This window comes from Trichomonas vaginalis, chromosome I, assembly GCF_026262505.1.
Source record: "Trichomonas vaginalis G3 chromosome I, whole genome shotgun sequence".
Lineage (NCBI taxonomy): Eukaryota > Parabasalia > Trichomonadida > Trichomonadidae > Trichomonas > Trichomonas vaginalis.
Window position 1 is genome coordinate 160,020 of NC_067203.1, and position 25,445 is coordinate 185,464.

Below are 25,445 nucleotides of genomic sequence, written 5' to 3' on the forward strand. Positions count from 1 at the left end.
TTAATGTATTTCTGCATGTAATATCTATAAGCAAGGAGAAATTTGATTGGATAAAAAGGATATTGAAATTAAAAATAAAAATGTAGCGAAATTAAATTTATAAAAGGAAAATATTTACAATAATCTAACCTCTAATTTGTTTTTGTCAATGGCTTAAACAATATCTCATGTTTATATTTTTCGGGTTTATCTGGGCAATAAACTGAAGGAGATGTATGGTGAAATTGATAATTCAGTCCATTTAATATTGCCATGTATTCTTTATCTTCTTTGAAAACGAATGTAACGCATGCTTGAACACCAATTTTCAAACCGATCAATTCAACGGCTTGAATCAAGAATTTCGACAATCCAGAGTTTCTCACTGATTGTTCTGTTTGAACATCGTAAATATAAATGACAAAATCGCCGTCTAATTGTTCGAAACGGAAATGGATGTAACCTACAGGATCGTCGTCTCCTTTATATGCAACAAGGTACCTAGCATTTCTGTTTAATATTTCCTCTTGTTTTGTTTCTTCGTCCCATTGCCATGACTTCTGATAAATTTCGCTCATATTTTTAATTGTTAAATTAATGGCCCATTCAGATATATCTTCTGGCAATTTGTTGTGTGATGTTAATGTTAAATTAAGTCCTTCTGGGTCGAAGGTGAGAAGTTTTGGAATGGAAGGCATGAAATCAATAATTGCTTGTGCATCATTGACTTTCTGTTGATTTTCTGAAATCTTTTTTGCTTTTTCACGAAGTTCCTTCCTTAGTTTATCAGACGACATTGGAATGCGAACTAAGAAATTTACATATCGTTCGTTTAAAATTGAAAAAAGAATGAGCTTTTTATTTTTATAAAACAGTCAGTAATCCTTGTAACCCTGGAAAATTCGCTTTTTCACATAAAAAACATATAAAATATGTTGAAATTTTAGTAGAATTTGTCAAAAAACTATAGAAATGAATGTATGAATTTGAATATTGGTTGGAAATAAATATACTCTTCCTCCGAAGCAGGCATCACATTAATCAAATTCAATAATAATCTGCTCATTCTAATGAAAACTTAATAACATTCATGCGTTGCTGTATTAAGTAGCATGCTGTAATATATATTCAGAAAATTCAACATATTAATAAAAAAACATCTTTGATTTTGATTTTTCCCATCAATGATTGTAATTTTTCTTTAAATCAGATGAATAGAAAAACAGCATGCATTTAACATAAAAAAACAAAGTACATTTTATAAAAATTATAAAAAACATAACAATATATAATTATAATTCATGAGGATCATCGTGAGTTGCCATATTGTAGGCTTCGTTATTTGTAGTTAAAACAAAATCAGCCTCTCCATCGTTATAAGCCATTGGTTCTGCTTCGTTTTTTGGCTTATTATGAATAATCTTTCTGAATCTTCTTTTTGGTGCCTTTAGACGTTCAATTCTTAGCAATTCACGCATTTTCTTTTTCTTGTAATAAGAAACAATTCTATAAATGATGCAGCCAACGCCACATCCGGCAAATATAACAATTAGTGTAATTGAGATGATGTTACTGTACTTATCATCAACTTCTGGAGGTGGAAAGTCGTTAAGAAATTGTCCTTTTAAAAACGCGTAATCAGATCCATTTAGATATGTAGTTATATTTGTATCTGGGATGATATCTTCGCCCAGCAATGATATAGTCAATTCTGATGATAAAGCGTCGTTTGTTGTGTCTAATGTAATAACTATTGGATCATCCTTTACCGAATTGCCTGAAAAGCGATTAAGACCGCCATAATTTCTAGGAACATTGTCTTTTCGAATGATATGAAGCTTATCATCATCAGAAACGTTATATGAAACTTTGTAAGCATATGTTCCATAGGTTGCAGCGAAAAAGCAAAAATACACATATTTGTCTAAATCACTCCTAGAAATATTGATAGTGTAATTCCTTGTGTTTGTGATTAGCATTTTATCACATAAAGTAGGCAATATTGCATATGTGAATTTGATCGTAAGGACATGTTGTGTTGTAACTTCAATTAATCCTTTATTGCGTCCAAACCAAATTCCAGTAATATTGGTGTTATTTCCAAAAAGACCGAGTTTTCCTACTTCTGTACATTCTCCATCGTTGTTATTGATGCAAACTGTAGCAGTAGCATTGCCAATGAAATCAAAAATTAGAACTGTATTATCTTCAGTTGCTTGCATGCAAACAACAGAGCCTTCAACCATAGCGAACATATGCTGACCTGTAGTAGTTAGTTTGAGTGGATCTGATGGACATTCGCAAAGCGATGTTTGAAATAAGAGAGAAAAAAACATTCTAAAATTTTTATGACACAAAAATTAAGGAAAAAATTATTAGTAAAAACAATTAAAAATCCGTTCTAGATTATTCCTTATTTTAGTACGGTTATTGGTTCAGATATTCAAATGAATTTCAAAAATCGCCTTATTTTAAAATCCGCAATTTTGATATCTCAATTATATATCAATGAAATAATCATTCAATAGATAGGAATATTTTCAATTATGAAACGTGCATGAATTTGAAAAGAAAAAGATAAATCATCTGATTATAAAAAAGATCGATGTTGTGTTTTATGGTATGAAAAAATTGAATTCTATATCAAAATTTAAACTTCTTTTAGTTTTTAATTTTTATCTGTTGGCCGTATTTAGAAATTACAAAAAAGGTAAAAATAAATTGAAAATGCTTAAGGATTTCTGTTCATTTCAATTGTACTCCTCTCAAAAGTGAAAAATTGATTCAAGAAGCTAGAAATCACCTTATCGCTAGCCTTGATGATTCATATATACTATACTTTTTGTGTCATCTGTTTGTTTCAACGATAAATATTCTCCTAAATCCTTGAAAATCTTATATTCCCTTTTGATTTGATATGTTGTTACCAACCATTATTATGAATTGTTGTTAAAATCAATTACAAATCAATTTTTACTATCAGCCGCACATTTTTCATTATCAATTATTTCTGATTAAAAATACTATCAATTCCTTAAATAAGTTTTCTCTGTTTTATATAAATATCACAATTTTTCTTTCAACAGATTCAACTTTTCAGAGCTTATTGATTGGATGATTTCTAAATGCGGAATACCTTATTGATAATAATATTTCGAAATTCAAATAATCAGTAATGCATAAATTCAAAATATCACTTCACTAATATTCAAGGAATGTCTTGGAACGATCAACTTGTCGGACTTAAGACTCAATCCACAGGATGTGCTATCATTACCCAACAGGGAGCCCTTTGTGCTTCTGAGGGCCAGTGGTCAGCTACAGCAGACGAACTTGTTAAGTACACAACTTATTTTACTGACCCATCACCAGCTCTCAGTGGATTCATGTATGGCAACCAAAAATTTATTTGCAATAGTGCAAACTCCGAAATGGTTTTTGCAATGAAAGGCAAGCAAGCTGTTGTCCTCCAGAAGACTAAGACCCTCATCATTGCTGGCTATTCCAATGGTGATTTCCATCCAGCTTCCCTTTCTGGTGCTGTTGCTAAGGTTTCGAATTATCTCATTGGATCGAACCTTTAAAAAGAGAACCACATCTACACCAACCATTAGCTATTGGTTTGGGATATATTAAACTAAATACTTCACCCCATATCATATATATCCTTTATTTTTTTTATTACCAACCTGATTATTCCATTTTAATCAAAAATGATCATATCCCATTGAATTATTGTAAATATTAAGAACTTCGTTTTAGATAAAAATATCAAAAACTTGATCAATAAATGATGTAGAACAGAATTCAAAATTTAAATCACATCATTAGGTGTTTGTTAAATTCAAAGTCATATCTTTGAGTTTTCGAGCAATAAAAAAATCTCAAATTTTGTTTGTAATGAATTAATTCCTTAACATGATACATATTAGTCAAAAACATCTAATGTGTATATCTAATATATTGTAATAGAAGATAGATATGTTTATTCATAATCAGAACCCTTAAGTTCTTCGCATTCAGCATTAACTTGTTCAACAAGTTCTGGGATATTACCTATTGACTGGCAAATGTAGTTTGGACGCTCTTCGACTGGAACAGACATTGCATCTTCGCGTGTTGTGATACCGGTAAGGACAAGACAACCGCGAGAGCCGATGTTCTTAGAGAATAAGATATCTGTGTTAAGTCTATCGCCAACCATAAGGGTTTCTCCTACGTCTAAGCCACGAACTGTGTGTAATGGTTCGAACATAAGAGGAGAAGGCTTGCCAAGAACAATAGCCTTTCTGCCAGAAGAGTTTTCGAGAGCAAGAATGTTTGGAAATGCATCTGGGACGAAAACACCGTTACCAAGTGGCAATGCGTTATCACAATTTGTGCCAATTAACATTGCATCGTTCTCTACAACGACACGGTTACCAATAGCAAGTTTACGATAGGTAAGTGTCATATCTAAGGCGACAACGCAAGCCAATATGCTTGGATCTAATTTTAAGTTTTCTATTGGATCATCTGGAAGATCATCAACACCGATTGCATTGATTCCATTATCTCTCATCTCTTGGATCAATCCTTTTTCACCAACAACGAATACTTTACGTTTTTGATTTGTGAATCCCTTTGAAACTAAGAATTGAGCAGTAACATAACCAGCAGAAACAATCATATCTTTAGTGATATTCTTGAAGCCTCTTCCCATCATTTTGTCAGCAATTGCTTGTCTGGTATGTGTGGGATTATTTGTAACTACGAAAACATTTAAGCCCATTTCTCTAAGCTTTTGGATTGCATCGGGTGCGGCTGGGATTGTCTTTCCACCAACCCATAAGACTCCATCGGCATCAAACAAGACGTTCTTGATAGGACGCATTTTGATTAAAATTTATGATTCAATGTCGTCCTTCAATTTATTAAGAGCTGAATGACCGCCCATCATTTTGACCTCAAATCTGCTAGATATAGTATTTACTATTAGAAAATAGATTTTGTTTAGAAATATCGTGAATGCATAAAAATTGAGTTGTGATCGACCATGTAATTTATTAAAAATTACTCGTTGATTGATATTGAGTATTTTTAAATACATTTGCTATTAACAAAACGATAAAATATTTTTGTTGAAATTAATTCAAAAATAAATTATGCTGTGTTTGATAAGATTAATAAAATCATAAAGAATTTGTTGATGTTATTTTGTCTCAATCCATTGAAAATAAAAATATTCGTCCTTGGCTCAATAGCAATTTCGAATAAGGTTGTATTTCTGCTTTTAATTTGGTTTTTTTGACATTTATTTCATAAAAAATTGGTTTTATAAATTTAATTGTTCGTCGTTAAATACTTGTCTGTCATGACTGAAGCTAATTGGTATTTCTCCATAGAAAAATTTGAAGGTTTGAATGTTTGACGAACAAATCAACAATCAAATCAAAAGATATGCCAGAAATATGACAATGCACGAGCTGATATAGTGTTCTAATAATACATGATTTTTAATGTTCGATAATTATAATCATATTCGTTATAAATCACGCTCCCAACATTACCATTAACTCAAACTTCACTAATAATATATTAGAAAACTGAGAACTAACAAAGAATAATCATATTACATAAGATCTTATGAAAAAATGTTTGTCATTATGAGAGAAATGCTATCAATATAGCCTCAAAATCTCTTTGTTAATATACTGGATTAATGCGAATACTCGTTTTGTCATGATTTCATATTCACAACTCTCTCACATAATGTGCAGTTATTTATCAATCAAGATTTTTAAAAGTATGAACAGGAATGTGGTGTGTATTAAGGAATTTAATTCACGAATTAAAATTTCCTATCTTATCCATATCAGAAGACAAATAAATCACAAATTAATCTCTCAAAGAAAATCATAAAATATCATTTGATTCATAGAACCCATAGATGATATAGTGTATGCAGCATAATGTAATCGAATTTAGAGAGATATAATGAGATGATGAATAAATAATGTAGCAGAAATCAAATATCGTTTCAAATTTGAATACTTTGTGTGAATGTTCCGCTAAAATATCCTAAATCTATGGATAATTTCTGAAATTATATGTCAACAACATCCAAATTCTGAAAATTTGCATGGATGACTGATATCAAAATGAAATGCATCAGCTCACCAGAGCTTCCCATGGGGTCAGTCTCCCTTCCTGGTATTAATCTGCTATGATCGGTAAAAAAGTCATCTCCCCTCTGTAAATTTACGATTGTAAATTCTGAAAAAATTTTTCTCAAAATCTTTTACTGGATTAATTTTTTAGTGAAGTTTTCGTAAGTTTCCTCATCCACAAACACAGCCAAACACCAAGAGTTACACTTGCTATTATGTCAACTATCATTTCATCGGGTATCCGACAGTCAAAACCGATTCTCAACAAGGCAAACTCAATATTATCTAGAATTGAATCATACTCCGCGCAAAAGATTACTAGCACTACTTATACAGGTCAAATACAAGACTTTACTATCGGTTTCGCTTCACACAGAGAGTCACAAGTATCCGAACCACATTGAACCCGTGCAGAGCAGTTCCTCACTTATTATCATAACTGTTTCCACGTATACAAATGTAATTCATCTGATCTACATCGCAACTTTTAGATTACATTCGGATCTGTCAATATGTCACTCGTCTGAAGGTAAAATCCAAGCCATTTCTTCAGATTTCACACTTTCTACTCCTAACAAGAGTTCCTCTATTTGAGAAACCTACACAACTCTACTTTTTTGCAGACATAAATTTCAATCAGCCAAATGTCCGGTGATTCATCGAAATCCGGAGAAATTGAAATAGATCCAAGACTCAACCAGAAAACCAATGATGATTATTAAAGTACAGAAATTTCATTGTCTTCAATATTCTCGCCCAGTTTTGTAAATTCCTCAGAAAAAATTGAGAGAATTCAAATATGACAGATTATATTTATTTACAAAACAAAAAGTAGAAAATATCTAATATACAGCTAATTAAGGTCGTCAACGTCGACAGGTGCTGAAGTGACGAGGAACTGATTACGCGATGTTGTCTCGATCCTTGCTCCAAGCTCCGAATTGGATGGGAAAATGAACTGATTTGAGCCGTATGTTTGAATCTCTTCTGGATTGACTCCTTCGTCAGCTTCCCATCCAAGTTCGTACTCGATAGTTCTAACAACATCATCGCACTCGCCAAGTAGCTCTGCAGAGAAGTCGCACTTAACAGTTTCTCTATTAATAAGGATAGAAGGAACATTCTTCATAAGTTTTGGTATTTCTGATACAGGTGCAACCCTGAGTGATGTACCAATGACTATAAGGAGGTCAGCGGCATGAGCATCCATCTCCAATTCGTAATCGTTAAGATTTACGGACTGGCCGAAGAAAACAATGCCTGGTTTGATTGCACCTCCGCAGAAATGGCATGTTGGCACCTCGCGTTTCTCGACAGCATCTCTGATGTCCTCAATATGATGAAGTGCACCGCATTTCATGCAGTATGACTCTCTCCATGAACCGTGAACTGTGCGGAGATGCTTCGGTGGAACGCCAATATCAAGAGCATCAACATTCTGTGTGTAAAGACGTAAAAGTTTTCCGCGGTTCTCTAATTCTTGAATGAAATAGTGAGCCGCTGAGTGCTTAGGCTGTCTATCAGGGAATATGGTGTGAGCGTAACGCCAGAAAATTGATGGATCCTTTTGAAAATACTCAAGATCAAAAACTTGACATGGATCGTCAAATACGCCATCTTTGGCTATTGAGTCATAGAGTCCACCAACGGAACGAAAATCTGGTCCAACGCTACCACCAGCTCCGAGAATTACGACAACTTTATTGGACTTTTCAATAAGCGAAAGGACTGAGCTGAAGTTGTCGAGAATGGGTTTCTGTGAAGCTGCCATGCCGCCATGATAGGTCAAGTCATACAACTTTTTCCACACCATGTCTTCAGACTCTGTAATTTCGCTAACATCCTTCTGTAGAAGAGAAGCTAGTAGCTCTCTTGGATCAGCTCCATACTCCAGTCCATCGAAAAGTACCGATCGAGGGGCGAAATGTGAAACAGGCCTCATCATTGCTACTTGTTCTTCCATGGGCATTCAAAACAACAAACTCAACCGTAATTTTCTCACAAATTTTGTCGATCGACCAAAAAAATTGAGAGCTTGGCCTAACCTTTTTGAGAGCAAACGGTTAGGGAAAATTTTTGTCTGTCCTATTTGGTTGAGTATTTTGTTTATGAGGTTATGTTGATATAATTTTGCTCAATTTAAAAACACAAAATTTTTGTTCTCACAATTTTGAAAATATCGGTCGTGATAATTATTGATATATTTGGAATCTGATTCTAAGTTTCATTCTAGAAATCTGTACGATCGTAATTTTTCGGTTACAAAAATCAGTTAACTATTTTTATACTTATTTCTAATTATTCTATTCTTAGTTTATTTTTAATTTATTAAATTGTTCCATTAAATTGTGAATGCTCATTCAATTATCTTGTAAACGAGATCATGAATATTTTATAGCCCAAGGTCAATTATTTAATTGATATATAAATTCCAATTTTACTAAAAATTGACATTATTCAATTTTAGAAAGGAGATTTAATTACATATTTCAAATCTGTATATTCAGATGTACTTAGTTTATTAAAACCATTTTATCTACCTCCGAAATATTTTCTGTTATAGACCGAAAATAGATTTTTTCGGTTTTCTCTTCAAATAATTGAAAGAATGATACTATTATAGGTTTATTATATTATATAGCATATAATCATGCTATAGCCGAAAATTATAAGTTTTGAGAAGATTGAATATCACACAAATAAATTTGAATGTATGTTAAATTGCTTGTTGTTTTTAATAGCTATTTACTGCGAAATCCAATATTGCAAAATTCAAATTGAATGATTGAAAGAACAGAAAAAGTCATTCTTTTCAATTTCGAATATGTTTCATTGTATTTATAATTATATGGCAAATACGATATTTAAACTTGATTTTTGAAGGAAAATTCACAAAATTGAATAAATTCAAATAATTTTTATTCAAAAATAAACTAGTTATTTGAGTTTACTACTAATTATCTATTCAAACTACAAAGTTTGTAATTTAAAATATTTTGTGAGATCAGATTGAATTAATTCAAGGTTCTTTTCAATTAATATTAATGACCATATTACGCATTTTCGAACATTCTAAACCAAATATATAAAAATGGGAGACGAATGTTAAATTTGCTAGACATGGGGGAGTTGTCTGCAAAGTTTTAGCTCTTATCTCTAACAAAAAATTAATTTTTAAAAAAATGACCGAATACGTTTCACAGCGAGAAAAAAATAAAAGGCAAGATAGAATTTTCTAGACATAAAGAAGTTGTTTACCGAGTTTTAGCTCTTATCTCTAACAAAAAATTACTTTTTAAAAAAAGACCGAATACGTTTCACAGCGAGAAAAAAATAAAAGGCAAGATAGAATTTTCTAGACATAAAGAAGTTGTTTACCGAGTTTTAGCTCTTATCTCTAACAAAAAATTACTTTTTAAAAAAAAGACCGAATACGTTTCACAGCGAGAAAAAAATAAAAGGCAAGATAGAATTTTCTAGACATAAAGAAGTTGTTTACCGAGTTTTAGCTCTTATCTCTAACAAAAAATTACTTTTTAAAAAAATGACCGAATACGTTTCACAGCGAGAAAAAAATAAAAGGCAAGATAGAATTTTCTAGACATAAAGAAGTTGTTTACCGAGTTTTAGCTCTTATCTCTAACAAAAAATTACTTTTTAAAAAAAAGACCGAATACGTTTCACAGCGAGAAAAAAATAAAAGGCAAGATAGAATTTTCTAGACATAAAGAAGTTGTTTACCGAGTTTTAGCTCTTATCTCTAACAAAAAATTACTTTTTAAAAAAATGACCGAATACGTTTCACAGCGAGAAAAAAATAAAAGGCAAGATAGAATTTTCTAGACATAAAGAAGTTGTTTACCGAGTTTTAGCTCTTATCTCTAACAAAAAATTACTTTTTAAAAAAATGACCGAATACGTTTCACAGCGAGAAAAAAATAAAACTGTTCACTGATTTTAATTTTCATTTCCAGTCACTTTACTTATTATTTTTTCTTTTTTTCATTTTAATTATAAATTATTTCATAATACGTTTATTTACGTTACCATTTTCTTTATTCTTTTGAATTCCATACTAGACACTTATAGAATATTTTAATTGTTAACGTACTTCATTAGAATGAATCCTTACAAAGGGTATGTCGATCGAATTTACCTAATTGGTATTTCCAATCAGATTGAAGAAGGTAAAATGACATGGGAAGAAGCTTGCACCCATGTTCCCATCGCCCCAACCCTTCAATCAAATGATTTCAAATATTTAGATGTTTCAAAATCTTTTTTACAAAATCAATTTAGCTTACAGAATATCCCATTGCCTAAAGGCAAGAAAGGTTGTAGGGTCAATCCCTACGACCAAATCAAAGCTCTTGCTGTGATACATGACCACTGGGCCTTTCCCTGTGGTCAAACAAAACAATGGAAACGTTTGAAATTACAACAAATTGATGTATCTTATAGAGAAGTACGCAGATACTTCAAAGAAAATCATTTCACCAAGACGCGATTAGAGCATGCCGGGCCAGAAACCGCAGTAAGATATTGGGCGCTAGTTAGTATACAAGTCTTGGGTATGGTGGCACTGCGTTCCACCTTACCCAATACTTGTGAATTTGACACTTTACAAAACCGTTAACGTATATTTTACAACACAAACGACAACACAAACGACAACACTAACTTAACCTTAAATATTTACAAAACCACCAACCACTTCACTAACGAACTCACTAATGTAAAAAATAAACGTTCTCACTATCATTCTCACTAACGACTTCACTAATGTTCTCATAAATTTTCCTCAATATCTTCATCATCAGTGTTAACCCTATTGTAGTCATACTTGAAGCCATAAACTTTCTCTAACTTCTTAACGTACAATTTACATAACTTACCTTCGTCATCGTATGGTTTAATGATATAACTATTTCTATCTTTATACACAGTCAATGAAAAGTCAACTGGTCTCGGATGTATTTGAAAGAACATGTTATGCTCAGGAAGGAAGAATAAATGTTTAAATGTATGTTTGTTATATGTGGAATTCGAATGAGTTGCTTTTGTTCTGTCATTTACATCCAAATAAAATAAAAATAATTAAAAATAAACTTAAAAATTAATGATATCACCACCTCACACGTATGAAAACATAGCACAAAAATAAATTTAGGTGAAGTGGTGAGATCTCACCTCTTTTCACCTCTTTTTTCACCCTGTTGAATTCATTGCTTTATAACTCTCTTCCTTTATCCAACTCTTCTAACTTCTTCTTAAGTTCAGCAATGTTGTCTTCATGTAATTTAATCTTTCTCAAAATTCCTTCTTTATCTAATGGTTGCTTTATCTTTCTAAACTGAACTCTACCATCCTTCATAGTATGAATGTAAAAACCTTCTGGAATAGTTCCTGATTTAATGTATTCTACCAAAAACTTTTGTTTCATTGCTTCAGTGACTTTAGTCGTCATTTCAATCAAATAAAAATTTTAATATTAAATAAAAATAACGTTATTTTTTCAGTAAGGAAACGCAGGAGTTTTACGATTTATTTGAGGAGTAGGTTCTGGTTTAAATGTTGGAGTCGGTTTAGGAGTTGACTTTTGAACAGGAGTTTGTACTTCCATAGGTTCAGGAGTCATTGAAGGTTTTGCTTGTGAAGGCGTTGGTTTTGGTTGGCGAAGGTGTTGGAGTTTGTTTAACTTCAGCTACTTCAGTATTATTTACAACATTTGCTTTATTTCTTTTCAACATCATAACTGCTCCTGCTGTAGCTAGCAAACCTAGTGGGAGACCATATTTTATATAAGGACTTGACCAAATGCTATTTTTGACAGGAGCTGGTGGAACACCTAACCTTGGTGAGACTGCTCTTTGCCATTGTGCAGCTCGTAAGAAATATTCAATAGGTGCTCCATAATCGTTTGGTAAAGTTTGTTTCATAGATGGTGAAGGTTCACGAGAGCTTGATGAAGAACTCATTTATAAGCTTTAAAAATAAACGTTCATCCTTTATTCCTCACTGTCGTCCGTAGCTAAGTTATAGTATCTAATCTTATTATTGGGATGCCATTAGCACGCACTGAATGGCAAAGCAACAATCCCTCATAAATCCAATAAGTGGCTTTGGTACGTTTTCAGTTGCTAGTTCAATAGGTCCTTTAACAGACAATTTGTATGTTATTGGAGCAGTAGATGTTTGACCTTGCTGGAAGCAAAAGTCCACTTCTGTTGGAAAACCACATAAGAAATGTGTGTTGTCATAGCTATCCCATTTATGTTCCACACTACCATCATCCACCAATGACCTCATAACATCTTCATTAAATCCTATCATATCATTGTTTGTATTGCAAGCGTTCGCAACCATTTCATAAAATACAGGTCCATATGATTTTTCAGGTTCTGCAGGCATATTTCCATAAGCTCCCATGGAAAGCTGAAGATATTTAAACTTAGGGTTCTCAAAATTAACATAATAGTTGTCTTTCTTTCTAAATAGTGCCCAAATACTTTTAACATTAATAGGCGTATAAGCTGCTGTAAATGTTGCACTTGAACTATCTGTATTCTTTGAGAATGAACCGTCCATAGGAATCCAATCCATAACTTTAACAGGAAAACATAAAGCCTCGTTTGTATAATGTTCTACAAGTTCTGTATAAATGTTAGGGTCTAAAGAGAATGACTTTGGATGAATGAAACATTCATTAAAATCCATCTTTGTTCGAAATAGTTGCTGGGTTACAGTTGTAATAGTAACTGTTCCACTAGCTTCTACTGCCTTCGTTATCATAGTGAATGGTTCATTCCATGGAACAAATTTATTTGTCGGTGGATTTGAATCTGAAGCAAATGCAACTTTAAGAGTTGGATTGAAAGCAATGATATCATTTACAGATATAGATGTGCATTGTAAGGCGTCGCTACTGAACTTTACTTTAAGCTGAATGTTTCCTGCAAAAGCTGGAATAAATCGAATAGCTTCTAATGGAAGGAATCTTCTAACAGGAATTCTTAAACGAAGCTTAAAATCAAATGATTTTCCTGCTGTAATTGGACCACTAACAATTTGTCCTGTTCTGCATGTTCCCGAATGACTCCATACATCTTCATGTCGAGTCTTTGAGAAAACATCTACTTTCTTTATTTGTTCGGTAGTTTGTGAGTTTGAAGTTATATATGCTTCTTCTCTTGCGTTGTCTTGAGAATATACGATACGACCATTTGCAAGGATTTGATATCCAGCAACTGCATAGAAAGCGTCATCGAAACCAATCCAAAATCCTGGTGGGTTTGTTTTATTGGAACCTGAACCAATTTCTTTATCTACAATAAATTGACCTTCCATTTTATACGTAATGAATGTATTGTAAAGGTCCAACATATTTTCACCAGGAGGTGAGAGATTGAATGTTACCCATGTGTTATCTTTAGCAGTTCCAGGTTGTGATGGAATCTTTGCGTCAGAATATTTTCTATTAGTGTCACCAATTTGAACTGCATTGTCTATGATATCGAAATATGAGCGAATCTGATGAATATGCTCTGCTGGAGTAAATTCGTTTAGCTGTTCGTTCTGCATGTATTTACTTCAGATAAAAATATCTATTTACTTCATTATTCTCACTCTTCTTCTTGGCATTCGTGGTGGAAGTTGTTTCTTGACATTTTCAATGAACTGTACATTCTCTTTTGTCTCAACTTCTTTCACTGGCGGGTCAGGGTTCTTTGACTCGGTTTGTTTTTCAATGAAATTCACGAACTTTGCAATAAGCTCTTGGTTCGTTATTGAAAGTACATCTGGCTTCTTTTCTTCTGTTCTTTGGTGGCTCAGTTTGAACAGAAGGTTTTATATGGGCTTCGCCCCTGCCATGCACCTTAATGTTGTCGCTCTCTGCATTCGCTAATGGAACCTTTCTTTTTCTTACGTATATTTTACCATCTTTACTCTGACTTACATAATAGAAAGGATGTTGTATTCCTCTTGCGTCATTTAATATAATAGACTCTCGCTCTGATTTTGACAAGCTCATTTTACATCGGTTAAAGTTTTAATTTTGTTTTTTATCTGCAGTCAAATGACTCAGACAAGCCCTACGGACAAGACCCAAGGGGTCATAGATGTTGAAGCATTGAAGAAAGAAATTCGTGAGCAAATTTTATCCGAACTGAAGGAACAAAAACAAGAACAAAAGCCAGAGAGACCAAAGAGAAAACTTAGTGAAAAACAACTAGCTGCATTAGCTGCTGGAAGACAAAAGAACCCACGTTTGCTGGCGAAGAAAGCTAGAGAAGAAGCTGAAGCAAAAGCTAAAGAAGCTGAAGCAAAGAAAGAGTAAATGGTTTATTTTTATCCGAATTAAATGTATAGACAAATACCTTTATCTGTTGCGTTCAGTAGTGAAAACCCTGACGTCAAAATAAAGGGGAACAGAGTAACGTTTAAGTTTCCAACAGACTGGATTGTGAACATAAATGAAGAGAAGTACATTGGCATAACATCTATGTATATAACACGTGCTTTCAGAAAGGTTGACTTTATACTTCAAGTCGAGATAGAAAATGACGAACAGTCTTTAAGCGCCCAAAACATTCACATATACAAATACTTTAAAGACGATACAACATTGTTGCAATGTATGATTTCATTTAATGAGATGTTCGAGAAAAAGTTCAACATTGAAGTACAAACTTTACAGCCTTTACGTGAGTTTCTTGCACAACTGAAAGAAGAAGGTAGTCAGCCACAACTTATAGACTTTCATTATGAATTTAATGAAAATGAAGATGGAACTCATGACTGTCAATTCATTGTATTCTCACCATTCAATGAAGTCGCTAAAGAGAAAGAAAATCCATTACGTATAAGATTTCAAATCTCTGAACCAAGTGATGATTTCAAGAATGTTTTCAATTATGATGCAATGCTTCCGAGGAAAAATGAATTTTCAAAGATTGTAACACCTGGCATTTGGGATAGAAAGCAAGCTAATACTTTACTCTAATAAGCCAAGGCGTTGAAAATGAGTTCATTGGTCATACAAGAACTTCACCACTTCCTAACCCTAAATACTATAAATTAACTGGCTTCAATCGTGAGTTTTGGATAGACATGTTCTCCACTCATGACCATAAATGCCAGTGTTCTTACCTCCAGATAAGGACTGTCTCTACATTGAAGCACAACTCTTAAACTCTACCATCGCAGTATTGTAAAATCTACGCTAGCTTTATTTTTATCACGAATGACCTCATTCTGACTATATGACCTCATTCATGACCTCATTGCTGACCTCATTGCTGACAAAAATAAATGACCTCAGAACTTCAACTTACGAATAAAGCTTGTTTTAGTCGTTATTGAGAAGTTAAACTTCTCTTCAAAGCAAGGTTGACATGACTTACATAAGTCAAATCCAATCTCTTGACCGTCATAAAGTGCTTTATAAAGTTTCATGACACTGAACTCAGAGTCTTTGTCAAATTTTCCTTGCGGAACCATTAAACCTTTATCTTCATCATAGAAACACTGAACAGAGTCAGGAAACATTTCATTAGCGGTTAAAGCAATAACATCTTGCTTCACGCCTTTCATTCTGCAGTGAAATGCAACTTCATTTAAATCGTTAGTGAGTAAGTCTATGTAAGTCTTCTTTCCACAAAATATTGACTTGTATGCTAAACTTTGTTTTCCAGGTGTTATTTCTGCGAAGTCAGAATGAAATTGACCTAATGTTTTACCAATAAGTTCTCTACCGTATCTCTTCTTAAATTCATGAGCTAAACGTGGTATGTCTTCATTGTAAATGTGCATCGAATCTGTATCCTGATAAAATGCTTTTAATCCTAAGTCTTCAATCGTGCAAAACACTTCATTCATTATTCTCTTCGACATTGATAGAATATTAACACCAAGTGGACAGAAGTTAAAGTGTCTGCAAATGCTTTCGTTAGCTTGAAAATAGTTTTATCTGAACCATCCAAACCTTCGAACTTCACTATATGGTTGTAGTTTCTGATGGCATATCTTATAGCATCTTTGTCATCTACTATGGTTATTTTGACTCAATAGGAGATAGAATAGTTTTGCCATAAATACTGTTCAGAATGAGCTTTATATTTTCTTGCAAAGGATTTCCTTCTTTCTTATACTTTAACCTTAACTCAAACAACTTCTTTACTTCATCTCTTATTCTAATATCTCTGTTTCCATCGTAATAGTATCCTTGCAACACTTCACATTTGACACCTTGATATTTTATGAGGTCTTGTAATGTTATATGGTCAACATACATTAAACAGCAAGTGTTTGAACTTCTGGGAACGTTAAGTTCTGGATTTAGTTCAGGGTCACAAACTATTAAAGGAAAGTGTCTATGTATCCAATCTCTGTTATCTTAATGAGAACAAAGAAGCCAGACATAAACTTTTCACCAATGGGTTCCTTTTGGTCGTCATCGAATAAATGTCTCATGAGATACTCTGTGCTTAGCATCTCATCCTTCATACTTTGGAATTTCTAAAGTATAAATCTTGCTATAGCGGATGGATATAATGAAACAGCGTCGAAGTCAGCAATAAGTTTCTTTTCGCTCTTTTGTTTCATGTTATCTGACAACATACATCTTCCACCTTGAATGCATCTCGAAATAAATTCTCTTGGTTTATTTGAGAGGTCATAAAGATTTCCATTCGGGAAGTATACTCTGTTCTCAAACAATTTGTTAGCAATAGAACAAAATACTAACGTAGTCATAAACGTTTAAATCAAACTCTTTCAATAAGTCATTGCGGAACTTTACAAAACCTTCTCTTAAAATTCTTACATCTTGTTTGCAATAAAATGAGCTATATTTTTCTAAGTCGAAGTGGTTCTCATCTATTCTGCAACCTTTGATGGAATCTATGTTCTTCATGAACGTATCTGCATCCTGGATAAACTTACATGCTTCAGAAATGACACCAGTTCTGTTGTCATTTGCTAACAAAGTACTGCTGTAGTAGTTATATGGAAATACTTCTTTCGGTCCTGTTTGTAAGTTAAACATAGCAGGAAATAGTTTAAGCTTCTTATTTATAACACTGTAAGAGTCTTTTATAATAATTGCCCGTCCTTTATATAAGCCAGTTATTTGCATTGTTCGTGAACCTTTAATGATGGGAGTTCCTTTCACTTCTGTCATGTGTCTTAAGATGAAGTTTATATCATCATAACTGAGGTTATGGAAATATATTAAACTCTTGTCAGGAAGTCGTTCCAAAAATTCTGTTGCACAGTTTTGACCCCATATGCTTTCACTCACTGAACCATCTTCACTGTCATAACAGATGTTAAAAGCTTTATGAAAGCCATCGTACTACACTCAAAGTCAGCAAAGAAAACGTGCTCAGGAATGAACTTGCACTTATTTTTATTTACTTCTTTTGACTCAGCTTTCTTCTTCAGTTGTACACAATACTTTGGAGCATATGTCAAATCTTTAAATGGTGCAAGGTTCTGTTTATATAAGTCAGTCGTATATGTGAAAAGTTCTCCATAAGAAATAGGTTCGAAATATTTGCACTCCCACAATGTTTTCATAACATCCCATAGAGGTGTAGTTCTATCCATGCGAACAATGTATTTATCTCTCTCATTGTATATATTTTCATCTGTTTTTCAATGTTCATTCCACCACACTCCTTCAAGATTTCTATATAGTTGCGAATGAAATATGTTGTCATTGGTAATCTTTCATTTAGCATGTAGTGGTCTTCAACAAGAAGTAAGTCAATAGTTCGAACAGTTTTACATTCTTTTGGTATGTATCCTTTATTTCATTATGTCTTTGAGTCATTGAAATAACCAATGGTAACATTGAATGCTATACCTGTTGAATCGGAATTTCTTGTTACTTTACTTTGAGGAAAGTCTCTAACACGAATGACTTCTCTCATGTGGTCAATAGTTTCTTCATTTACTCCAGCCTGAATGCAAGCATAAACGAAACAATTGTCTTCTGTCATAAGTGTTGCAGTTCTTTTGTTCAGTTCATTGAAGATTTGGTAGCGTTCAAGATTTATAGGTAATGTGCAAAGATACTTCCAGAACTGACCGCTTCTCTTCTTATAAAACTTCTTTTCACCAAGGATTTCATTCCAGAAGTCATCTATATCTTGTTTATCTCCTGTTTGTTTAAGTCTGTTCAATATCTTTTCTGTCTTTCTGTCAGTGTGCTTTCATCTCTATATGGTCTCTTTTTTGGTTTGCCTTTCTTTACATCTGACATCGTTAAGCCTTCATATTCTGTTAAATCATACATCTTTATTTCGGTAAGATTCTTTATGTTTGTCAAGAAGAAGTCATAGTGCATTTCAAACAATACCTGCAGCATTTGCTTCTATCTCTGATATAAAGTTCTCCTTCAGGAGCTGATGTAGTAATGTTCCAATATTATTGAGGTTTAACGTAGAACATTCATACTTTCCACCAAGTTTATAACATACCATCCATCTTTGTTGGGAGTTTATTTTTAATCTTCTCTAAGAGTCTCATGAAAACCTTACCGAAATGTTTGTGTAAATAGTCTCTGTTTTGGTTCATCTAAAGCTTCGATGTTAAAGTCAATGAGTCTATTGCCTGACTTCACATTTTCTCTTCCTATTCTCTTCATCTTTTCTTTAACCATCTCTCACCTTCTTTTGGTTTGTCGTCAATGGAACGAATGACATCGTTAGCTTTGCGAACTTGTTCTATAGCACTTTTAAACATCTCTCTTCTCTGTTGTTTCAGTGTGTCGTCTCTCTTTCGTGTTTCACCAACGTTTGCATTTGTTATGTCAAACATCTCTTGACGAACGTCATGCGAAAGAGCTTTACGAGTATGACCAACGTTTGCATTTGTTATGTCAAACATTTCTCTTCTTACTTCATGAGGTATTGAACGTCTATGATATAAGTCAATAGCAACGTCATTTAAAGGAAATGCTCTTGCATTTATGAACTCATGAATTCTATCATAAGTTATTTCACCATTGTAGTCATTGAGGATGTCAGCGAGTGCTTTTTGTTTGTCGCGTAATGTTTTGCAACATCTATGTTAGCTTCTGTAAGAAGTTGTTTTATTCCGAGTGTTCTAACTTAGACAACTTCCGATACATCTTTAGTAGGAAATAAAAAAATTTCTTAGAAAAAATTAGATTAGATTTTTTTAAGTTATTTTCAAAATAATTTAATATTTTTATTTTAATGAAACACATGCAAGATTGCAAGTTCTTTTCATACAATGCTCTCGCTACTGCCATCAAGAATGAGTTCAATGGTGCTTCAAACGTTAATGTTATCTTTAACAAGAAGTTTGTGAAAGAATCTAAGTTTGGTCAGTATGTCAGACCATTAGCTATCGTCATTGACCGCAAACGTTATACTTCACAAGAATTAGCAGTAGTTTTGAAACAAAAGAGTTTCTTCGTGAATGTCAAAGATACTCATTATACTATTATAAAGAACTCCAACATTGACTTCTTCAGTATTACTATGAATCTTTCCGAACAGAAAGAATATAAGAAGGGTGAAACAAATGTGAAATATTATCCTTCATCTCTGAAGACAATAACGAACAAAGATGTTATACAGAAATTCTTACCAAAGGTTGAAGAAGCTTCAATTGACATTGACGAAGGAAGTGAAATGGTTGAAGAAATTGACCCTGAAGCTATTTAAGCAAAAATATATTTTTGGTTAGTCTTCATATCGATATTTTACAACAATTCCCCAATGTATAAACTTTTCATACGCTTTTTCATAAGCTTTATATACCTTCAGAAATTTTGCATAATCTTTAGAAGCATTTAGATATTGTTTAAATGCTTTGTATGTCTTCAAAAATTTTGCATAATCTTTTACATGTTGTTCGTTCTCTTCTTCTGTCATGAGTTCCGAATATTCTAAATTCATGTTCTTTCATATGAGATAAAATTTTATAAAAAAAATAAAATTAGCTTAGATTTTTTTATTCTTCCTCTTTGAAGTTATCGAAATATTCTGTTATCTTTTCTTTCAGTAATGGTAAGTCTTCTTTGAATGTAAGTATTGTGCAACCTTTGATGTCATAGTGTGTTTGAGGAAGAGTATTTTTGACAATTTCCTTTATTTGCTCATTCGGTGTCATTGAAATCGGTAAGTTTTCACGATAGAACCAGTTTCTGTCAGATTTATATATTTGAGCGAGGTCATAAAAGCTCTTGTTGTTTCTTCTGACTAAATGCAACATAACCATATCTTTATCTTCTTCTTTCTCCATCTCTTCAGTATATATCATATACTTATAGCTTTTTTCCTTTCCTTTTGGTACTGAACGTGGTATTCTTTTCTGTATGCTTTTGTCTTTGGATTCAATGACTTCATCTTTTGCTTGAAGTTTCTTTTCCATCTCTTCACGTTCTGCTTTATATAGTTCATCTAACATCATGAAAATATACAAGCATAACGAGGTGAAGCCCACATTGCTACAGCATTTACTAAAAGTCTATGAACATAATAACCTTTTCAAACCAGGTGCAAATTCTTGCGATTTTCGTACGGAATCTCTTCCCTCGGTTTTCCGAGGGTAGCAAACATATGAGGAAATTCTTCTAAAAGTTCTTTTGTCTGTTGGTTTTCAAACCAATGATATGCTTGCTTTGTAGACTGAAGAGCGTTCATTATACTTTGCATTTGGTACATGTCATCTTTGACTGAACGAATGAGACGTAACTGTTTGTTATACTGTATGTACTCGTATTCTTCATTTATGGTTTCATGAACGATAGCAGTTGTTGTGTTCTCTGTTGTTGTCATTACTGTCTTTATATTCCGGATAAAAAAATAAATAAAAATAAAACTAACTTTATTTTCTGTGTTAAAGAAATGTTAAAAATTCATGGTTACATATGTGAAAAGAAGTCACGAACAAATGAAGGTCATAAGATTCAGCACATAATTCTGAATTGAATGGTGTGTCATACATGTCAAACCGTCAAGAATTGAAGGAGATACGAGGCTATAAAGATTTTGGATATTTTCTGACACACACCCTGAGGGAAAAGTGACAAAACACGACGATAGAAAAGTGACAAAATGAGAGAAAGTTGTTCCCCGACCAAAATGTAATCATGTTGAAAAAGTGACATTTGTAAAGTTGGACGATAGGATTTTCTGAAAAAGTGCAAGACTTGTTCTGAATCAGGACAAGATTTGTCTTGAAAAAATACAAGACTTGTTCTGAATCAGGACAATTGTTCTCAAATTTGAGAACTTTACAAGAAAAACTGACTAAAAAGTGCAAGACTTGTTCTGAATCAGGACAAGATTTGTCTTGAAAAAATACAAGACTTGTTCTGAAAAAATACAAGACTTGTCTTGAATCAGGACAAAACTTTACAAAATGTAAACTTTACATAACCGTTTCTATCGTACATGATATTTAGTTGACATTGTAAACTATCTTCATGTAAAGTATGGCGGTTTGAAACCGTCGGGAACCTTCACTTTTTTGACGAACTTTCCGCAGCAATTTTTAAAATTTGAGAAAACTCAACGGTTTGACACATGCCATATGTCATTTTACTCAGAATTTTGTGCTGAATTCAGCAAAAATAATGTTTAGGTGAAGAGGTGAGATCTCACCCGTTTTTTCACCTGTTTTTTCACCTCTTTTTCACAAGCGTTTTACATGAATTGTACGATGTATATTTGAAATCCTAAACAATTTCGTAGCTTCTATTTCTTCTTTTAGTACATCGAAATGTTTTAATCATGCCGAAAGTCTTTATATTTCTTCTTGACGTCAGACAGAAGGAAATCTTCTGCTGTTGGATAGTTTTTGTTCAGAAATGCTAACATGTCCATTTTATCTTCTACTGGCTTTTCTGCTTCTTTCTTTAAGTCTGCATAGTCGTTTCGCATACGTTCTATCTCTTTGACTGAGTAGTTATATTTTCTTATTCCTGCTTTACATTTTGAACATTGCGGATTCATTTTTGCGTTATACATTGAAATTTGACCTGCTAGAACAACTAAGGCGTCAATGGTTTTCTTTAACTCAAAAGCTGCGGGTTTTATTTGTCCGTTCCATACTTTACCTCTTCTATCTTTATCTCTTATCTGCCATACACATTCAGCAACTAATGAAACAAAGTTGTCGTATGTCTTAAACTCCTCCGATTTATATATATCAGAAACATTCTTATATACCATATCGCAATCTTTGTCCATAACTTTATGGTTGCAATGATATCCTAGAAACTCATAGTTAACCTTACGTATGAACTTCTTTATTTCTACTGAATCAGTAACTTTAACTTCAATTTCATCGAATTCAGGAATAGTTAGTTTTTGTTGTTGGATTTCAGGCAATTTGGGTAAATGGTCAATAATGTCCTGCATGTCATAAAGATATTCTTCATTTTCTTCATCCTGTGCGGTACAGTCTAAATTACTTGTTAAAAGTTCTTGCTTTATTCTTTGTATTTCTGTTTCGAAAGTAAATGAAGAAGGAATGAAGCTTTTCATCTCTACTAACATTGACGTAGGATTCATGACTAACGAGTTTGGTGCTGTTGTTGTTTGAATTGTTGTTGTGCCGATTGTTGAAATCATATCTTTTATACAAAATAAAAAAATAAATAAAAATAAAATTAGCGTTATTTTTCTTTCATAAGGAAATACATGAAAAATTCACGGGGGTGAAAAAACAGGTGAAAAAACGGGTGAGATCTCACCTCTTCACCTAAACATTATTTTTGGTGAAAAATGACCAAATTTCATGAATTTTCACAAAAGACAAAAAATAAACGCTTTACATGTATTTTTCAGCAACTTCGTCAAATAATTTTATAGCTTTATCTATCTCATCTACTTCAAACGTTTCTTTACCTTTCGTGGAGCACCATACATTTTCTCAAACTTTTCAAGTAGTTCTGTTTCTGCAGCTCTCATATCATTAACGAACACAACCTTGACTCTATTGACTGTACTGTCATATCTTTGAGTTATATTATATGTCCTTCCTATCTTATATCTCTTTGTATTGAAGTCCTTCGGTTTCTGAACGATGTAAAGTAAGCCTTCACTGCAACGTTCCGTATCGAATGAACCATATGTTATGAAGTTATATCCAACAACTGGATCAATCCATAGAAGAATTATTGGTATAAGACTTTTGTCAATGAGATATACTCTTGTTCCATGAAATGCTACTGATATCATAAGCTCAGGATTTCTTGTCAAAATTTTCTGAGTAGAAGCAATTCTAACCCAGTCCTTTGCTTTCTTTCCAGATGGAGATATAATGTCTGACAAAGAATATTTGTTGTATTTCTTTGAGTATCTTACGTTTAAATCACCTATTCTAACCATTTTGGTGTCATTGTCTATCTTTCTAACTGTTTCAAACTCAATGTTTGTCATTTCTGTCTTTACATACAAAATAAAAAAATAAATAAAAATAAAATTAGCGTTATTTTTCTTTCATAAGGAAATTCATGAAAATTCACGGGGGTGAAAAAACAGGTGAAAAAACGGGTGAGATCTCACCTCTTCACCTAAACATTATTTTTGGTGTAAATTTATGAAAACATTAATGATATCATGACTGTTCTCATTCATGTCTGATTTACATCTAATGAAAAAGTTTAGATGAATTTTCTTATTCTTTCTGGCATATTTTTGTCTTTCCAATACTCCCGCTCTAATGGTCCTAGATGAGTTGGCTTTGACTCTCTCAAGTTCTTAGATGGTATAACATCTTCAACGCCTCCTTCATATCTTACTTTATAAGTGTCATCGTTTGTGTTGTAGCCAAGTATTTCAATAACCACTCCTCGCTTTGCTTCGTCAATGGTTTCAGCAAGTTTGCCATTACTACTTTCAACTAATTTATGACGAGGGTAAAATGCTATGGAGTCGTCAGCAGCTTTTATAAGATATCCATTACCTTGCGTAGAGTCTACGATATAATAATTTCGACTTAACCTTAAACGTTTCTTTGTCAACGGTTTGTCGTCAAGAACTACACGAACTTTTGTACCAGGAATGAGGGTAAATTGTTTTGAATTTCTGATATTTTGTGTTTGACTTAGTTTCTTTTGTATATACTTTTCTTCTTGTTGTTGTGTCATTGAATTTGGTGTATGTCCTGTTGTAGAATGTGTTGAGGAATTATATACTTCGAGAAAATGTTTCATTGTTTCTTCGGTAAAGTCTCGCTCTTGATTTAAATCTCTGAGAGTCCTTATGAAGCGGTTTATGATGCCGAGTATGTTATGGTTATGGTCTTCAGTAGTGTAGTGAGTTATGTTATGCTTAATGAGAAAATCTGTGATTTCATTGCTGAGGTATGCACTGTCTTGGTCTGATGTTAAAGTACTTGGGCTATGTTCTGCTACAAACTTTTGTAAAACTCTTAACACTTCACGAGTTCCTTTATTCCTCATTGGATATGCATATGCTTTACGAGTGTTAACATTTATGAAGATGAGGAATGGTTTATGTCCTCCTTTTCTGCTTTGAATGAGAGTGTCAAATTGGTATGCGTCAGGAGTGTTGGAGTAAATTGGTAAAAAGTAGTCGTAAGGATTTATTTTTGTTTGATGTACAACATTTTTGTCAAAGAACCTTTTCACTTCAGCTCTGTTAGTAAATCCCGAACTCTTTGCAGCTTCATTGAATTTCTTAAAAGACCTCCATGGATGTTGTTCGAATACTTCTTTCAAGCTCATTTATGTAAAGTTAAAGATTTTAACCAACTCGTATCCAAGCGTGCATTGTTATATAAGGAGGCATATAATCTTTTCCATTACCTGCTGGGTCTGTAATACCAGCTACAACATGTGTATGATTTCCTGCAGTTCCACAGAAAATACCTGTGCTAACATCTTTGGGGTCAGTTGTGATATCATATCTGTTCATTCCCTGTCTATTCGAACCCGCTGCAAGATTTATATAACCTCTTTTTGTTATTGAATGTGAATGGTTTCCTTCCACAGATGTTCTTCCACTGAACCTATGCATATGTGAAGGAAGGTTTTCAATACCTATTTTCTTTGAACCGCCCATCTTCATTGACTGTGTATTAGTGTAGAATGGAAAACTGTCAACTATTTCATACCATCTACCACCAAATAAAGTGTTTGGATTTATTGGATTCATAGACGTATAAACAGCTCCTATAGGATATATTAAATCATATATGCTCATAACTCTATAAACATATTCTAAAGAACTTATGTCATTAAATACCATTTGGAATGTATCTCCCGGATGAAATGTTGCATTTGTTCCACTTTTATAATGTAATGTT

The 25,445-nt window shown here is 33.0% G+C and overlaps 11 protein-coding genes and 4 pseudogenes across 15 annotated transcripts, besides 2 other annotated features; 3 read left to right on the plus strand and 12 right to left on the minus strand.

The window, feature by feature from the left end:
- Nucleotides 1–91: 91 nt before the first annotated feature.
- Nucleotides 92–792, minus strand: TVAGG3_0899830 (H2A histone acetyltransferase protein; the record flags this gene model as incomplete). Its single annotated transcript, XM_001304311.1, has 1 exon — nucleotides 132–776. One exon carries the CDS (start codon nucleotides 774–776, stop codon nucleotides 132–134), a length of 645 nt encoding a protein of 214 aa, XP_001304312.1.
- A 174-nt stretch (nucleotides 793–966) lies between these two features.
- Nucleotides 967–2,315, minus strand: TVAGG3_0899840 (uncharacterized protein; the record flags this gene model as incomplete). Its single annotated transcript, XM_001304312.1, has 1 exon — nucleotides 1,272–2,315. The coding sequence occupies one exon, from the start codon at nucleotides 2,313–2,315 to the stop codon at nucleotides 1,272–1,274; it is 1,044 nt and encodes a 347-aa protein (XP_001304313.1).
- An 864-nt stretch (nucleotides 2,316–3,179) lies between these two features.
- Nucleotides 3,180–3,639, plus strand: TVAGG3_0899850 (profilin (actin-binding protein) family; the record flags this gene model as incomplete). The annotated part of the gene is made up of 1 exon (XM_001304313.2): nucleotides 3,195–3,563. One exon carries the CDS (start codon nucleotides 3,195–3,197, stop codon nucleotides 3,561–3,563), a length of 369 nt encoding a protein of 122 aa, XP_001304314.1.
- A 298-nt stretch (nucleotides 3,640–3,937) lies between these two features.
- Nucleotides 3,938–4,868, minus strand: TVAGG3_0899860 (phosphoglycolate phosphatase protein; the record flags this gene model as incomplete). The annotated part of the gene is made up of 1 exon (XM_001304314.2): nucleotides 3,965–4,852. The coding sequence occupies one exon, from the start codon at nucleotides 4,850–4,852 to the stop codon at nucleotides 3,965–3,967; it is 888 nt and encodes a 295-aa protein (XP_001304315.1).
- A 1,324-nt stretch (nucleotides 4,869–6,192) lies between these two features.
- Nucleotides 6,193–8,515, minus strand: TVAGG3_0899870 (silent information regulator 2 (sir2)-like protein; the record flags this gene model as incomplete). The annotated part of the gene is made up of 1 exon (XM_001304315.2): nucleotides 6,982–8,091. One exon carries the CDS (start codon nucleotides 8,089–8,091, stop codon nucleotides 6,982–6,984), a length of 1,110 nt encoding a protein of 369 aa, XP_001304316.1.
- Nucleotides 8,516–8,685: 170 nt separating this feature from the next.
- Nucleotides 8,686–9,522: a mobile genetic element.
- Nucleotides 9,523–10,679: 1,157 nt separating this feature from the next.
- Nucleotides 10,680–25,445: part of a mobile genetic element that runs on past the window's edge.
- Nucleotides 11,885–12,106, minus strand: TVAGG3_0899900 (repellent protein 1 family; the record flags this gene model as incomplete). The annotated part of the gene is made up of 1 exon (XM_051251253.1): nucleotides 11,885–12,106. A coding segment is annotated over one exon (222 nt), but the record flags the coding sequence as incomplete, so codon positions are not given.
- On the minus strand, nucleotides 12,987–13,709 carry TVAGG3_0899910 (uncharacterized protein; the record flags this gene model as incomplete). Its single annotated transcript, XM_051251254.1, has 1 exon — nucleotides 12,987–13,709. A coding segment is annotated over one exon (723 nt), but the record flags the coding sequence as incomplete, so codon positions are not given.
- Nucleotides 13,773–14,160, minus strand: TVAGG3_0899920 (annotated as a pseudogene). The gene has a single exon. A coding segment is annotated over exon 1 (388 nt).
- TVAGG3_0899930 (uncharacterized protein) lies at nucleotides 14,206–14,466 on the plus strand (the record flags this gene model as incomplete). The annotated part of the gene is made up of 1 exon (XM_051251255.1): nucleotides 14,206–14,466. One exon carries the CDS (start codon nucleotides 14,206–14,208, stop codon nucleotides 14,464–14,466), a length of 261 nt encoding a protein of 86 aa, XP_051076829.1.
- On the minus strand, nucleotides 15,447–16,007 carry TVAGG3_0899940 (organellar and viral DNA polymerase type B; the record flags this gene model as incomplete). Its single annotated transcript, XM_051251256.1, has 1 exon — nucleotides 15,447–16,007. The coding sequence occupies one exon, from the start codon at nucleotides 16,005–16,007 to the stop codon at nucleotides 15,447–15,449; it is 561 nt and encodes a 186-aa protein (XP_051076830.1).
- TVAGG3_0899950 lies at nucleotides 16,926–18,064 on the minus strand (annotated as a pseudogene). Its single transcript has one exon. A coding segment is annotated over exon 1 (1,139 nt).
- Nucleotides 19,643–19,828, plus strand: TVAGG3_0899960 (uncharacterized protein; the record flags this gene model as incomplete). Its single annotated transcript, XM_051251257.1, has 1 exon — nucleotides 19,643–19,828. One exon carries the CDS (start codon nucleotides 19,643–19,645, stop codon nucleotides 19,826–19,828), a length of 186 nt encoding a protein of 61 aa, XP_051076831.1.
- TVAGG3_0899970 lies at nucleotides 20,118–20,944 on the minus strand (annotated as a pseudogene). The gene has a single exon. A coding segment is annotated over exon 1 (827 nt).
- TVAGG3_0899980 lies at nucleotides 22,944–23,353 on the minus strand (annotated as a pseudogene). The gene has a single exon. A coding segment is annotated over exon 1 (410 nt).
- TVAGG3_0899990 (ATP binding) lies at nucleotides 24,884–25,294 on the minus strand (the record flags this gene model as incomplete). Its single annotated transcript, XM_051251258.1, has 1 exon — nucleotides 24,884–25,294. The coding sequence occupies one exon, from the start codon at nucleotides 25,292–25,294 to the stop codon at nucleotides 24,884–24,886; it is 411 nt and encodes a 136-aa protein (XP_051076832.1).